This window comes from Harmonia axyridis, chromosome X, assembly GCF_914767665.1.
Source record: "Harmonia axyridis chromosome X, icHarAxyr1.1, whole genome shotgun sequence".
NCBI classification, from domain to species: domain Eukaryota; kingdom Metazoa; phylum Arthropoda; class Insecta; order Coleoptera; family Coccinellidae; genus Harmonia; species Harmonia axyridis.
The window spans coordinates 18,255,489-18,271,122 of record NC_059508.1 but is presented as its reverse complement, the minus strand read 5'-3'; the positions used below and the strand labels follow the sequence as shown (position 1 = coordinate 18,271,122).

At 34.7% G+C, this 15,634-nt stretch overlaps 2 protein-coding genes across 2 annotated transcripts; one reads left to right on the top strand and one right to left on the bottom strand.

The window, feature by feature from the left end:
- Positions 1–521: 521 nt before the first annotated feature.
- LOC123686211 lies at positions 522–5,765 on the top strand. The gene has a single exon (XM_045626224.1). It carries the CDS (start codon positions 522–524, stop codon positions 5,763–5,765), a length of 5,244 nt encoding a protein of 1,747 aa, XP_045482180.1.
- A 171-nt stretch (positions 5,766–5,936) lies between these two features.
- On the bottom strand, positions 5,937–15,284 carry LOC123686210. The gene is made up of 5 exons (XM_045626223.1): positions 14,997–15,284; positions 14,468–14,897; positions 14,002–14,291; positions 13,063–13,536; positions 5,937–6,031 (listed from the first exon to the last, which is right to left on the bottom strand). The coding sequence occupies exons 2-5, from the start codon at positions 14,485–14,487 to the stop codon at positions 5,937–5,939; spliced, it is 879 nt and encodes a 292-aa protein (XP_045482179.1). The 5' UTR covers positions 14,488–14,897; positions 14,997–15,284.
- Between the last annotated feature and the right edge of the window lie 350 nt (positions 15,285–15,634).

Genomic DNA, 15,634 nt, shown 5'->3' with positions numbered 1-15,634 from the left:
TTTTCAAAAAATGTCATCCGTTTCAAAAGATATTGAGTTTTTTGTTTTCACTGTTTTGATAGAACACCCTTCATATGAATAACTTTCACTTATTTCGAGATTTAATTCATTTTGTGTTATTTCAGTGATATTATGGTTCATATTTTATGCATGAAACATCATAGAAATTAATAACCGTTTCAGAGATATAGAGGATAGTAGGTCTTTTTCAAATGAATACCCTACATAAGACTTGACTAAAACCATACAATGAACAAAATATGAATTAGATCTCTGTTGGAGAAACTCTGTATCTAAGATATCTATGAAACATAATTTTTTTGACGTTGTCAATATTTCGAAGAAATTGAATTTTTGATGTTGTCAGTTTTATGAATATATTTTACGAGACAATAGTCATTTGAAGCCTCCTTTGGAATCATATTCATTTACCATTCTCCATATTAGACGTCTTTGTTCACCGGGTAGGTGTTCTTTGGAGACGAAACAATTTGGCGACCGTGACAGGACACCTTCAGATTATGGAGAAGGTGAAGAAGATGCTTGAGGCTCAGAGAGTATCATTTACTCGAATTTATGATGCGGTGATCACACTGCTTGGTGAGAAGAATATTAATTTAATTGAAATTCGAGGAAATGTTCGAATATTGGACCAGAAAATTGAGTTGATTGCTGATTTGGGCAGACAATTGCTGGATCATATCCTAGAGTCAGAAAGCAGCGAAGAAAGTGCTTTGCTATCCGAAATTGAAGCAGCAGATAATTTTTTGAAAAAATATCATGAACTCAAGTTGATTATTGAGAGTCATTCACCGAATCATTCCGATGAAACAAGTAACGTATGTTCCACCCACACGAAGCGTAAACTGAAGCTACCTACTATAGAATTCAAGAAATTTGGAGGTGAAATCAGAGACTGGCTTCCATTCTGGAGTCAGTTTAAGCGAATTCACAATGATGAAGATCTTCCCGTTGAAGACAAGTTTCAATATCTTTTACAAGCTATGATTCCGAACTCTCGTGCTCGTCAATTGGTTGAGAGTTATCCACCTAGCGGAGACAATTATCCCAAAGTTATTGAAAGCCTTGAGAGTCGATTTGGCCGAAAAGATCTTGTTGTTGAAGTTTATGTTCGAGAGCTGTTGAAATTGGTCCTGACTAGTATTGGGAATAGAAATAAGCTTAGTTTTCTCTATGATATGCTAGAATCCCAGTTGCGATCATTGGAAACTCTAGATGTGACATCAGATACATGCGCAGCAATGTTGTACCCACTGGTGGAATCTTGCCTCCCCGAAGATTTGATAAGGGTATGGCAAAGGAGTAGTCATTATGATGTTGAATCCACTTTGAAAATACGTTTGGATAACCTGATGATCTTTCTTAGAAAGGAAGTTGAAAATGAAGAACGCATTACTTTGGCGGTTGCTGGTTTCGACATGCAATCTAAAACAAAAAAGATTGTGGATTGTCCTCCTGTAAAAAATGCTCTTCCAACAGCATCTGGACTGATGAATAATAAATTCCAGAAGAAATGCCACTTTTGCAACGGAAGTCATTGCAGTGGAGATTGTTCAGATGCCAGAAATTGGACACTAGCTGATCGTAAGAAGAAATTGATTAAACGGGGGTGCTGCTTTCTATGTCTTAAATATGGTCACATTGCAAGAAAATGCAGAGTAAATTCGGTGTGTTCAATCTGTAATGGAAGACATGTTGATATCATGTGTACAAAGACTGATGAAACAACTACGAAATTTGTACCTGCTCCAAAACAGTCAAATGTAGAGAATTCCTTTTCGAATAATACATATGCAGAGGTGTTTCTACAAACTCTGAGAGTGAGGCTTAATGGATTGAATAAATCACGAATGGCACGAGTAATCATTGACACCGGTTCTCAAAGATCATACATAAAACAATCCGTTGCTTCTGAGATGTTATATGAATCTATTCGACGAGAAGAAATGGTGCATGCCCTCTTTGGTGGCACGAATACTGACGTTTGCAACCATCATTGTTATCGAATACGATTGAGTAGTATCCACGACGACTATGCGTGTAACTTCGAAGCTCTAGACCAAACAGTCATCTGTAATAATGTTACTTCTGTAAGGCAAGGACCTTGGATGGATGAACTAAGTTCATTGGGAATAGAAATTTCAGATAAAAAAGATGGTCCCGTTGATATTTTAATTGGAGCTGATATTGCTGGAAAGTTACTCACTGGAAAACGTCATGAACTTAAATGTGGACTTGTGGCATTGCATACGCTATTGGGATGGACAATCACGGGCAAAGTTACTTCGAATGAGCAATCTATAAATTCTTCAATGCTGGTTGTTACTTCTATGTTGAGTAGAGACTTGGGCCCTACCGACTTATGGAGACTTGATGTCCTTGGAATCACCGAACCATTACAACAGAAATCAGAAAAAGACACGGAGAAAGCTGTAATGGAACATTTCTTGGAAACTGTTCTGAGAAAGGAAGATGGAAGATATGAGGTGCACATGCCGTGGATTGAAGGCCATCCTCCATTACCCAACAATTTTTCAATAGCACAGAGACGACTCGAAAATTTGATGAAAAAGTTGAACAATGATGGATATCTCCAGGAATATTCTCAAGTTTTCAAAGAATGGTTGGACGAAGGAATTATTGAAGAAGTTCCAGTATCAGATCTCCAATACCAGGGACACTACCTACCTCATCGTCATGTAGTCAGGGAAAGCAGTACTACAACAAAAATCAGGCCTGTTTTCGATGCTTCTGCCAAAGAAAAATCTCAACCATCATTAAATCAGTGCTTGGAAAAAGGTATCAACCTAATAGAACTCATTCCTTCAATTCTGATCAAATTTCGATTAGGCAAGATTGGAGTAATTGCTGACATAAAGAAAGCATTCCTTCAAATCAGTTTGACATCTACTGACAGAGACTTTTTGCGATTTCTCTGGTACAATGAAAATGGAGAATTGAAAACTTACCGTCATACTAGAGTTGTTTTTGGTGTAACGTGCAGCCCTTTCTTGCTGGGAGCCGTTATTGAGTATCATTTAAAAATATGTTTTGAAACAAAGAAAAATTCTTCCATAAAATCGATCATTCCGAAACTATTGAAGAGTTTTTATGTAGACAACTGTGTTTCCAGTGTAGACAGCAAAGAGGAACTTCAAATGTTCATTGACGAATCTTCAATGATATTTGCTGATGCTAAATTTGAATTACGAGGATGGGAGCACACAGTTATCGATAACTCTGAAGTGGCATCTGTTTTATCACCAGTTTTAGGCTTGAATTGGAATCGAAATTTGGATACCCTAGAATTGAATTCTGAATGGTACCGAGATATCAACATTGAATTGATAACCAAAAGAATAATTTTATCAACCGCTCAAAGGATCTTTGATCCAATAGGATTTTCTTGTCCAGTTTCATTGTATCCCAAAATATTGCTGCAGAAAACGTGGAATTTGAAATTAGGATGGGATACTGAAGTACCTGATGATATCAAAATCTGTTTCCTGAGCTGGATAAAAGATATTCCGTTCCTTTTGGATCTCAAGATTCCACGATGGTTAGTTACATCTGACGCAGTCCATGAACGATGGACTCTTCACGTATTTTGCGATGCCTCAGGAAATTCGTATGCAACTGCAATTTTTCTAAGATCTGAATCGAGTAGGGGAGTGGAAGTACAGTTGATTCAAGCAAAATCCCGAGTTGCTCCTATTAAACAAATGACAATCCCTCGATTGGAACTTTTAGCTGCTACGATTGGAGCAAGATTGTCAAAAATGGTATCTGAAAACCTTCCGGTCGATATACCTGTTTACTGGTGGTCTGATTCATCTACGGTTCTAGCTTGGATCAAGAGAGATGATAACTGGAAACCCTTCATATGGAATCGAGTGAAAGAAATTCGTAATTTAACGAATAAGGAAGCGTGGTTTCACGTTCCAGGTCATTTCAACCCAGCCGACCTTCCTTCTCGTGGATGTTCTCCGAAGCAATTAGTTGAGTCGAGATGGTGGGAGGGTCCGGAATGGCTAAAAAAATCCCCTGAACAATGGCCTTCTCAAAATTATTCTGTCGAAGAAGATGTTATCAATACTGAAAAAAGAAAGTGTGTGACTTCTTCAATGTTGTCTTCAAACCAATGTTTTTCCTGGTTTTACGAGCGTTTTTCAGGATTCGAAAAAATCGTGAGGATATTGAGTTGGATACGAAGATTCATTTTCAACTCTCTTAACCGAAATGAAAAGAAAATAGGTCCATTGTCACTGGCAGAGCTGATTTCGTCCGAAAACTGCATCATAAAGTTTATTCAAGAAGAGGCATTTGAGGGACTGAATGATCCCAAACTGAAAACTTTATGTCCTTTTATTGATAATGATGGAATAATACGACTTTCAACGAAAATTTCTGCACGAGAAGATTCGCGAGATTTCCGTTTCCCAGCCGTTTTACCCAGCAAGCATCCAGTAGTCGATAAAATTGCTCATGAACAACATGTGAAAGCTTCCCATGTTGGTGTACAGGGCCTGCTGAGTCTATTGAGAGAAAGATTTTGGATACTTAAAGGAAGAAAAACACTTAGATCAATCGTTACAAAATGTGTTGTATGCAGACGATACAATGGAAAATCATCCGAAGTTTCACCGATACCTTTGCCAAGAGATAGAGTGAGAGATGCAAATGTATTCGAAGTCGCAGGTGTAGATCTTGCCGGTCCACTCTATATTCGATCAGGTGAAAAGGTTTGGATTTGTCTTTTCACATGTGCGGTATACAGGGCTGTACATTTGGAACTATTATCCTCACTCTCCACTGACATATTTCTTCAGTCTTTCCGAAGATTTGTAGCCAGGCGAGGAAGACCTTCCATTATTTATAGTGATAACGGAACAAATTTTGTCGGAACTGATAATGCTTTCAGACATTTGGACTGGAATGAGATAATTACCTATAGTTCAGCCCAACGAATCGAATGGAAATTCAATCCTCCAACTGCTGCATGGTGGGGCGGTTGGTGGGAGAGATTAATAAGAATCGTCAAAGATCTTTTACGTAAAGTCCTAGGTAAGTCATCTTTAACATACGAAGAGCTTTATACAATTGTTTGTGACACCGAATCAGTGGTTAATTCCCGACCATTGACTTATTTCCATGAAGATAGTAGAGATTTGGTTCCGTTGACACCTGCTATGTTCTTACGTGAAATTCAAGAAGTTGGTGTACCAGATGTGGATGCAACTGAAGCCACTGATCTCAGGAAACATTTGAAGTATAGACTCAAACTGAAAGAAGATTTGCGAAGAAGATTTCGAACAGAATATCTAGGAGAATTAAAATTATTTTCGAAGGGTAACAATGTCAAAGAGATCAAATTGGGAGATATAGTTTTAGTTGGATTGGACAACATAAAACGATTGGATTGGCCACTGGCTCGAATAGAAGAAATGATTCCAGGGCGAGATGGTAAAATTCGAGTAGTTCGCTTGAAAACAGCTACGGGGTCATTATTGAGACCAGTGCAAAGAATTTATCCCCTAGAAATCAATAGTCGGGATAACGAAATAGATTTCCATGCTCTAAACAAAATAGGACAAGAAAAAGTGAAAGAAGAGAAAGAAACGAAAAGGGACAGAGAACCAGAAGAACAGAAAAATGAAAAAGATGACAAACCCGCACATGAGAAAAAACCTGTGGTCACAAGATATGGGAGAATTGTCAAACCCCCATCGAAGTATACAGGGTGATTTGGAATTGAGTTACTCCTCTGATGTTTTGTAACTCAAGGTGGGAGTATGTTGGAGAAACTCTGTATCTAAGATATCTATGAAACATAATTTTTTTGACGTTGTCAATATTTCGAAGAAATTGAATTTTTGATGTTGTCAGTTTTATGAATATATTTTACGAGACAATAGTCATTTGAAGCCTCCTTTGGAATCATATTCATTTACCATTCTCCATATTAGACGTCTTTGTTCACCGGGTAGGTGTTCTTTGGAGACGAAACAATCTCGAAATAAATTAAACATATTGAAATATATTCAATCGAAAAAATTAAGTTATCCATTTCAAACATGGGACTCCGTTCTGATGGGACACCTCATTCAAGGTGAGTCCATAGTGCTCGATCGGTCGATAACTCCTGTTAATTTTGGGCTAGGAAAATTATTCAAACTTTGACGGAATCGACAGCACTCATCGCATAAGCTTAAATTATTTTTGACTCTCTAGGCCGGTCTGAAAGTGGTGAAACGCGATACTTCCTTATTTTTCAAATGGGAATGCCAATTTTTATATAATACCCCATTTGCAATCATTCATCCATGGTACTTTTTGACAAAGGTCATTTTCTTCGAAAAATTTCATGGTTTTGATGGTTTCAATTGAATATCATCTTGGGAAGCGTTCGACTTAATTGAAGGATTTATTTTTTATTGAATTCCCAAAAAATATTTAAGTCTTCTGCAAATTTATGGACGCCCCATACATTTGTCATTCATTTGGAGATTTAATTCATTTCGTGTTCATCGTAGAATTGTAATCCAGTCAATAGGGTGTCCAATTTTAAAAATACCAACAAACCTTGATTTATTTAACAATATTTCATTTCTAATTGAATGAGAACACCCTATATATTACATAATAACAATTATATGATGGATACAAAATAAATTGAAACTCGAAATAAATGAAAAATTTTTACAGGGTGAGTCAAAAGTGCTCGATCGGTCGACAACTCAAATCGAAGAAATCATCAAAATATTTAAAACATTCATTCAGAGAAAATGAAATGGAGACTATGTGAACAAACAGAAATATAGGTTATGAAATTTTTGCCTGTCGAATAGCCCAGTGAGTAGTATTCGAATTTTATCTGGACAATTTGTGCCTAAAATGAATTAATTTCAAAATGCTTCGCATTTCGTGTTCTGTACTGATATTCGGACAATATGAAATGGAGACCACATCAACAAACAGAAATATAGTCAGAATTCTCTTAGGGAGTTTGGAATGACTGCATATTTTCAGCTGAAAAAGTGTCATCAATACTTATCGCTCATATGATCTGCTCAGATGTCTGCAAACTTTTTTAATAATTGCAGTTCAAATTGAAAAAAGATTTAAGACATCTGAGCAGTTCACATAAGCGATAAATAATTTCGATGACACTTTTTCAGCTGAAAATATGAAGTCATTGCGAACTCCCTAAGATAATTGTGTTTGTTTCTGTTAGTTCAAGTGGTCTATTTTGCTGATTTCTTTGATTTGGCTTATCTTCAATTGATATTATTATTTGGTGTGATATAGAGTTAAGTAATCTTATACCTTGAAATTGTATGCGGAAAAAGCATACTGCCAGTCCCAGTACAAAACATGAAATGCGAAGCATTTTGAAAATATTTCATTTTAGGCACAAATTTTCCAGATAAAATTTGAATACTACTCACAAGGCTAAAATTTCATGAACTATATTTCTGTTTGTTCACATGGTCTCCATTTCATTTTGCCTGAATATGTTTTAAATATTTCGATGATTTCTTTGATTTGTTCCAAAATTTACCGGAATTATCGACCGATCGAGCATTTTTGACTCACCCTGTAAATATTTTTCATTTATTTCGAGATTCAATTTACTTTCTACCCATCGTGTTATTGTTATTATGTAATATATAGGGTTTTCCCATTTAATTTAAAATGAAATATTGTTAAATAAATGAAGGAGTGTTGGTATTTTTAAAATAGGACACCCTATATGACTGGATTACAATTTTACGATGAACACGAAATGAATTACATCTCCAAATGAATGACATATATAGGGTGTCCCATGAAAAAATTCAGACGAAAATTTCAATTTCTTCCAAACAGTTGACTTTTTTGGAAAAACGATAACGGAATAATTTTCGACAAATCTGGGGCTAAAGAACTGCGTTTTTGAATGGAAATTTTTAGGAAACACCAACTTTTTCTATGTACTCTACCATGTACAAAACGATAATTAATTTCTATGATTTGTTATGAGTATCATATAATAAATAATAAAAATACGTTTCAGAATTTTTTGAACATCTGGAACAGAAACCAAGATATACCGAAATATTCAAAACAATTATTTTTCAGAAACGCCCTGTAACTCGAGAATCGAGATATCTATGATTCTTGAATATTTTTCTCTGTCTTATAGTTTTCGAGATGCTTTCAGTGAGGATCAAATTTAGGACACCTCGTAGATATATGATAGAACTTAAAGTTATTAGTTCCTTAATAATTTTTTCATATAACTATATTTATAGGTAAGGACAATCCCGTTGCGAATGATATAATTACAAGACATTCTCTTCATACAACGAGAATTTCCGAAGTGTATAGAGTTCCAAGACATTTTGATACAAAGCACAGAGTTCCAAGACATTCTTGTCATATATGTATTAAGCCTACTTTCATCTATCACCATCAAATTTCCTTGATGACGAATGAATTTTATTTGTCCTCCAACCACTACGTGATTTAAAGGAAATATTCTAGAAATAACATATGAGATGGAAAAAAACGAAATAATAGAAAAACTATACCTTTGTATAAGGTGGGTACTCAGTTAAACATGCCCGCCGCTAACTATTTTAGCGCCGCGTTCAATAAGTACGAATTAGTAGTCCTAGTACAAATTTTTTATTCGTTGTTTAAAAAATTGTTAAAGACAAATGTGGTCACAACATTATTTGATTGTTTTTGAAAAATAATCTTGATACATAAACTTGGTGATAATCGGATAACAGAATTTTAAGATTTGATTCTTTTGAAATTGGAATTCAAGCAATTCGATGAAGATGTTCTAATAAAAACTAATGTTTTCGATACAATTATTGGGCTCAAATTTGTAGTAACTTGTTAGAAATATTTTCATCTTCAACACCCTGTATATCGGAAGTGAAAAGATTTAGCACCTATATTTGCATTAAATTCATTTTAATTGTCATTCGTCTTCTAGAGAAAAATCAATTCTTCAAAAAAGAAGAGAAGGTTCTTGGGGAACACCAAGTGAGAAGGAATGTTCTTCCCTTACAATTTACTTATTGAAAATTACAACAAAGCAATGGAAATTGAATTCAACAATCCCAAATTTTTCCCAAAAAAACATACACGAATATTGGTTATATATGAGAAATTATATTGAAGCTTTTTAACGATATCTACAATCTGCCTTGTGTTATTCGAAATCGTTTAGTACCTGTCCAAGTTATGATATTTTACGTTCTACCTACATTTATTTTCAGTAGGTACTTCCGTTCGTTGTTGAAAACATAATCCGCTTCAGTAGGCTAATGTAACATTTCAATTTTCATGGAAAATATTTCTTGAGAAAATGTAACACAACTTTTCCTTAAAAAAAAAATCACCGATTTCATTTTTGGTCTCAAACAAATTGGCATGCCATCCGTAATGATGATATCCATTCTTACAATTATAAATTAACAATAACAAAATCCAAGACAAACATCTATTGACTCACACCTACAGGTTTTCAAAGAGTCGTAAACTTTCGGCGAATCGAGTGTGTTTTATTTCATAAAATCAATTCAACATTTAATCTCCTCAATTTGAGCTCTACCAATAATTTTTTTTTTGCGCAAAGTCTACCACAATTTTATGCAGATGTATGAACACTCAATATTTTTCTTTTTTATGGAAAAGAATGGTACGTCTTGAAGGATTTCATTTATATTATTAATTCTGAAAAAAAGTGATATTTCTTCTTATAAAGATGAAGCACTTCAATACATATCTTTCAAAAAGTGTTAGTTTTCGGTTTCTAGATATGAACTTCTCTTTATTAATTTCGGTGAATTTCACTTTTATGATGTATGTGAACATGTACATTCAGAAGTTAGAAATTCCCAATGAAAACCTTCTGGTAGAAACTCATTTCAAATACACTTATCGGAAAAACAGCTCAAACTGCGCTAGTAAGACTATCAAGCGTCGTCGAGAATTCGAATCCCAAGGAGCGAAATATACCTGTGTCTCTTCAAACCCTTCTCGGAAACATTCACGTACGTGAATCAACCCGACATGCATAATAGGTATGTATTTAATTCTTCAAAGTGATAAAAAATTTCGACTTTCCGAGATCCACACAGTGTTGCATTTTACGGATCTCTCAAAGTTCGTATGACACCTCTACCACGATATACATTTTCGATGACAGCGCCAATTCTCTCGAACTTCATTTATACAATTTGCATGTAATTAGTGACCGCTATGAGCTCCATCTCAAACTTCGCCAGAATGATATATACTACCTTAGGATACCGAAAATGAACGAAATACGTTACGAGATCCGGCCATCGGATCTCATGATCTCGTAGCGTTGATAACTTGGTTGTATACGGATCTCGTATTCCTACACCAGACATATATATATATATATATATATATATATATATATATATATATATATATATATATATATATATATATATATATACAAAATGTGATAATTTCCTAAAGTAATTAACAAACAATGGTTTAAGGGGTGTTGGAAAACTTCAATTGTTACTAACTTCTTTATTTCATCAGTCGACGTTTCGATCCTTGGTTGGGATCGTCTTCAGGACTTCTATAAAACAAACAACATACAAATATAACAAACATTGCAGAAAAGACAACATGTTAAAACGCACCGAAATGCGAAGAGTTACCAGATCTTAAGTTGCACTGAATCTTATACAGATTTGGAGGAAAAATTATTAATTAACTTGAACACAAAATAGTCTCTAATACAATAACGTCTCTTTTTTATATCACACACTTCCTTATTCTCTTGAAAACTTATTTTTGACCTAACCCCTTTCGTTTTTTACGCAGTTGTCAGATGGATGAAGAAAGTTTTTCAAAAATAAGTTTTCAAGAGAATAAGGAAGTGTGTGATATAAAAAAGAGACGTTATTGTATTAGAGACTATTTTGTGTTCAAGTTAATTAATAATTTTTCCTCCAAATCTGTATAAGATTCAGTGCAACTTAAGATCTGGTAACTCTTCGCATTTCGGTGCGTTTTAACATGTTGTCTTTTCTGCAATGTTTGTTATATTTGTATGTTGTTTGTTTTATAGAAGTCCTGAAGAAGATCCCAACCAAGGATCGAAACGTCGACTGATGAAATAAAGAAGTTAGTAACAATTGAAGTTTTCCAACACCCCTTAAACCATTGTTTGTTTTATATATATATATATATATATATATATATATATATATATATATATATATATATATATATATCAACGCTACGAGATCATGAGATCCGATGGCCGGATCTCGTAACGTATTTCGTTCATTTTCGGTATCCTGAGGTAGTATATATCATTCTGGCGAAGTTTGAGATGGAGCTCATAGCGGTCACTAATTACATGCAAATTGTACAAATGAAGTTCGGGAAAATTGGCGCTGGCATCGAAAATGTATATCGTCCTAGAGGCGTCGTGCGTACTTTGAGAGATCCTTGAATTGCAACACTGTGTGGATCTCGGAAAGTCGAAACTCTTTATCAATTTGATGAATTAAATACATACCTATTATTCATGTCATGACTCGTGGTGATTTACCTAAGTGGAATGACGAGAAGGGTTTGGGAATGCATTTATTTCGCTTCCTGATACTTGAATTCCTGACAACGCTTGAAAGTCTAGCTAGGGCAGTTTGAACTGTTATTCCGATAAGTGTATAGGATGGTCTTTGTTGGAAATTTTCAACTTTTTAATGTAGGTGTTCGAATATACATAAGTTAAATTGAACGAAATGAATAAGAGCGAGTTTTATCTAATGAATAAATGATATTCATCGAAGTACTTCATATTTATGAGGAAAAAATTATCTCTTCTTCAATACTATAAATGAAATCATTCGAGACGTACGTTTCCTTTCCTAATTTAATGTACTCGAGACAGAAAAATATTGAGTACTCGTACCTTTGCATAATGTTGTTCTAGGCTTTGATCATAAAATATTTATTGATAGAGCTCAAATTCAAGAGCCAATATGTTGAATTGATTTTATAAACCATAATTCAATCCATGGAAACTTTTGGAGTATCTTTTTGAAAATCTGTCAATAGATATTTCTTTGGAATTTTGTTATTGTCAATTTATAATTCTAAGAACGGATATCATTATGTCGGATCGCAGATCAATTATTTTTAGGCTGAAAGTGACGTCGCTGAATAATTTAAAAAAAAAATTGTTGGAGGAAATGTTTCGTTACATTTTCCCAAGAAAAATTTTCTATGAAAATTGATATGCTACACCAGCCTACTGAATAATAATAATAATAATGTTTATTTATTCCATAAAATTACACTTAAAGAAGTAAAGATGAATCAAGTCAAAATACAAAAAACGTAACTATCTAATCAACTAAATTTTACAAAACTGTTTGAATTCATCAATATTGTAAGGCTCACAACTTAAAATTAAGACATATAAAGCTTTCCTGAATTTTATGTGACAGGAGAGATTTCTTATTTGTGAGGGCAATATGTTGAATAAGTTTACTGCCATACATTCAACACTTTTTTCCCTTAGCGTGGTCTTATGAACTGGTACATAGAAAGGGAACATTCTTCTTGTATTATTTAAATTTTTAAACGATTCAAAATAATGATTTTGTTTACTGAAAAAAATCAACAATCTATAAATGTACAAACCAGAGATGGTAAGTATATTATTGCTTCTGAAAAAACCCCTACAAGACTGTCTATAGCCTAAATTTAATATAGTTCTCAATGCCCGTTTTTGAATCACAAACAAATCACAAACATGAGAAGCATTACCCCAAAAGATTATCCCATATGATAGAATTGACTGGAAATTAGAAAAGTATACAAGTTTCAACAAATCAAAATCAACCTGATTTCTCAACATAAAAAGCATGTAACATACAGAATTTAGTCTTCCTCTAAGTTGTTCAATGTGAGGTCCCCACTTCAAGTGTTTATCTATTACAATTCCCAAAAAAACAATACTATCCTTGACCATGAGATTATTACCTGAAATATTTATAGACAAGGGATGGTGCAGCTCAGATCTTTCACTATAAAAGAACATACATTGTGTCTTGTCGATGTTCAAGATGAGATTGTGGTTACGAAACCAGTCTCCCACCGACTTCAGTACATTATTGGAGTCTTCAATAGCTGTTGAAATATTAGAGGATTTTAGCCTATAGTTGGTATCATCTGCAAACATCCCCATTGAGTGCCTTGCTGAAACTTTGGCCTTTGGTAGCCGATTGATGTAAACAATAAACAGGATCGGTCCAGGAATACTTCCCTGCGGTACGCCTATAGTAACCTCTCTCTCCTCCGACGTCAATACTTCACCATCCACCTCCATAGCAACCATTTGCTTCCTGGATGACAAGTAGCTCTCCATTAGTTTTAATTGATTATCTCTTATTCCACAATCTTCAAGAATTTCCAGCAATCTTCCGTGCTCCACACAATCGAATGCCTTGGAGAGATCTGAAAATAATCCCATAGGTACCTCACCTTGCTCCATGGTAACTAAAACTTCATTAATTAATTCGTATATGGCAGTTTCAATATTTCTGTTCCTCACGAAACCATGCTGATGAATCGAAATGACATTAAATTTGTGGAAAAAATTCAGCAATCTGTTAGACAAAATTTTTTCGAAGATTTTAGAGAACGAAGACAAAATGCTAATAGGTTTATAGCTGTTTGGATGCTCAACAGGACCTTTCTCATATAAGGGTTTCACAATGGCAATTTTCAGCAGGTCAGGAAAAATTCCCTCTCTGAAAGAACGGTTGATAATAAAACATAGAGGGGAAAGAATAACTTCTACTGACAGTTTGAGAACTTTCCTTGGTATCTCATCATAACCACATGACTGTTTACTTTTCAAAGATTTTACGGTTTTCAGAACTTCCTCGTGTGAAACGTCAAACATGTTCAAAGAATTACCAAGCCTATCCCGCTCCTCACTGGGAGATTTACTCAAGCCTTGGGTGAGTATAGATGGATAATCAATGAAAAAATTATTGAAATCATCTGGCATCAAAGAAGAATTGTCATGACTATTAGATACTGACGAAGACATCTTGCCTGTTGTGAGACTATTTATGACCCTCCAGGAAGCCTTTGACTTATTATCCGAGTTCCTTATGAAGCTGTTGAAGTAATCTTTCTTAGTTCTGGATAATAGAAGATCATATTGTTTCTTGGTGGATTTATATGTGGCATTGAATTCAGGTCTAGAAAAAGAAATTATGTAGAGTAAATCCAGCTGTTTCTTAATATTAACCAATTCAGGTGTTAGTTTGAAGTTTCTCCTTGCTGATGATACATTGATATTGACTTTAGGAAAACACTGTTCGAAAGTCCGAGAAAATCTTTCATGAAATATATTCCAAAGTTGACCGGGATCTACCTGATTAGTGAAAATGTCATCCCATTTCAACAAAGACAATTCTTCCAGGAAAAGCTTCGTGGACTCATCATTAATAATTCTTCTCTTGACTGTTCTGTCTTTTTGTTTATGATTAAATGCAGTAGTGAACTTCAGTGCTGAGTGATCGGAAATATGGTACTCGATCACACTCGTTTGTCCTGCAAGGGGAGTAATAATATTGTCCAAACAGGTGCCTGAAACAAGGCGTGTCGGCTGAAAATTTTTAAATTTCAGGTTGAAACTTTCCAGGAGAGATATAAATTCTTGGACGTCAGGGGAGCTCGAGAGGATGTCTAAATTAAAATCTCCAACTAAAATTAGTTCAGCCTTTTCCAGAGTACATCTTTCTAAAATTGTTCTCAGTTTTTCCAAAAATTGATCCACATCAGCTAAGGGCTGAGAATTAGGCCTATAAATACATACAATCAATATTTTGTGATTTTCCAGGGAAATTTGAGCAGCAGAATACTCAATGACATTTGATATACTAAGCAAATTATAGTCCAACCTTTCAGTACAGTTTAGCTCTTCTCTACTGTAGATTGCAGACCCTCCATGACTCCCTTTCGAGCGGCAATAACTTGAAACCAGTTTATAGCTGACCATTTTACACATCTGAAGTTCATCTCTACACTTCCAGTGTTCTGTGATAGCAATTATATCAGCATTTTCTTCTTGAGCCATCAACTGTAGTGAATTCAAAGCTGTACCTAGGGACCGGACATTCTGGAGGATAAGGTTAAAGTTTTTTGTTGACTCAGATTTCTTGAATTTATGAATAGGAATTACGTTTTCTGGGTTACTCTGTACTTCTGGGAAAAATTTCTGTCGAAAGAAAACTCTCTCAAAATTACACCTCGAGGCCAAAATGTCTGACAAAATACTCTTTTGTATGCCTCATCACTGGGTAAACCAATACTAAACGCAGAGTTTTGTCCAAGAGTATTAAGTTTTTTTACTGTAATAAGTTCATTACCTTCGATGTTTTTCAAGAAAGAATGTACATCCTGTTCAGAAATGTTTTTACCTGCGATTTTTCCAACATACATCCATCGTCTACGGATTGCTCCTTTTATTGCATTATCTGTGCTATCCATATTCGTTCCATAACAAACTTTCTTATTAGTTCTTGATTGGCGATTCCCT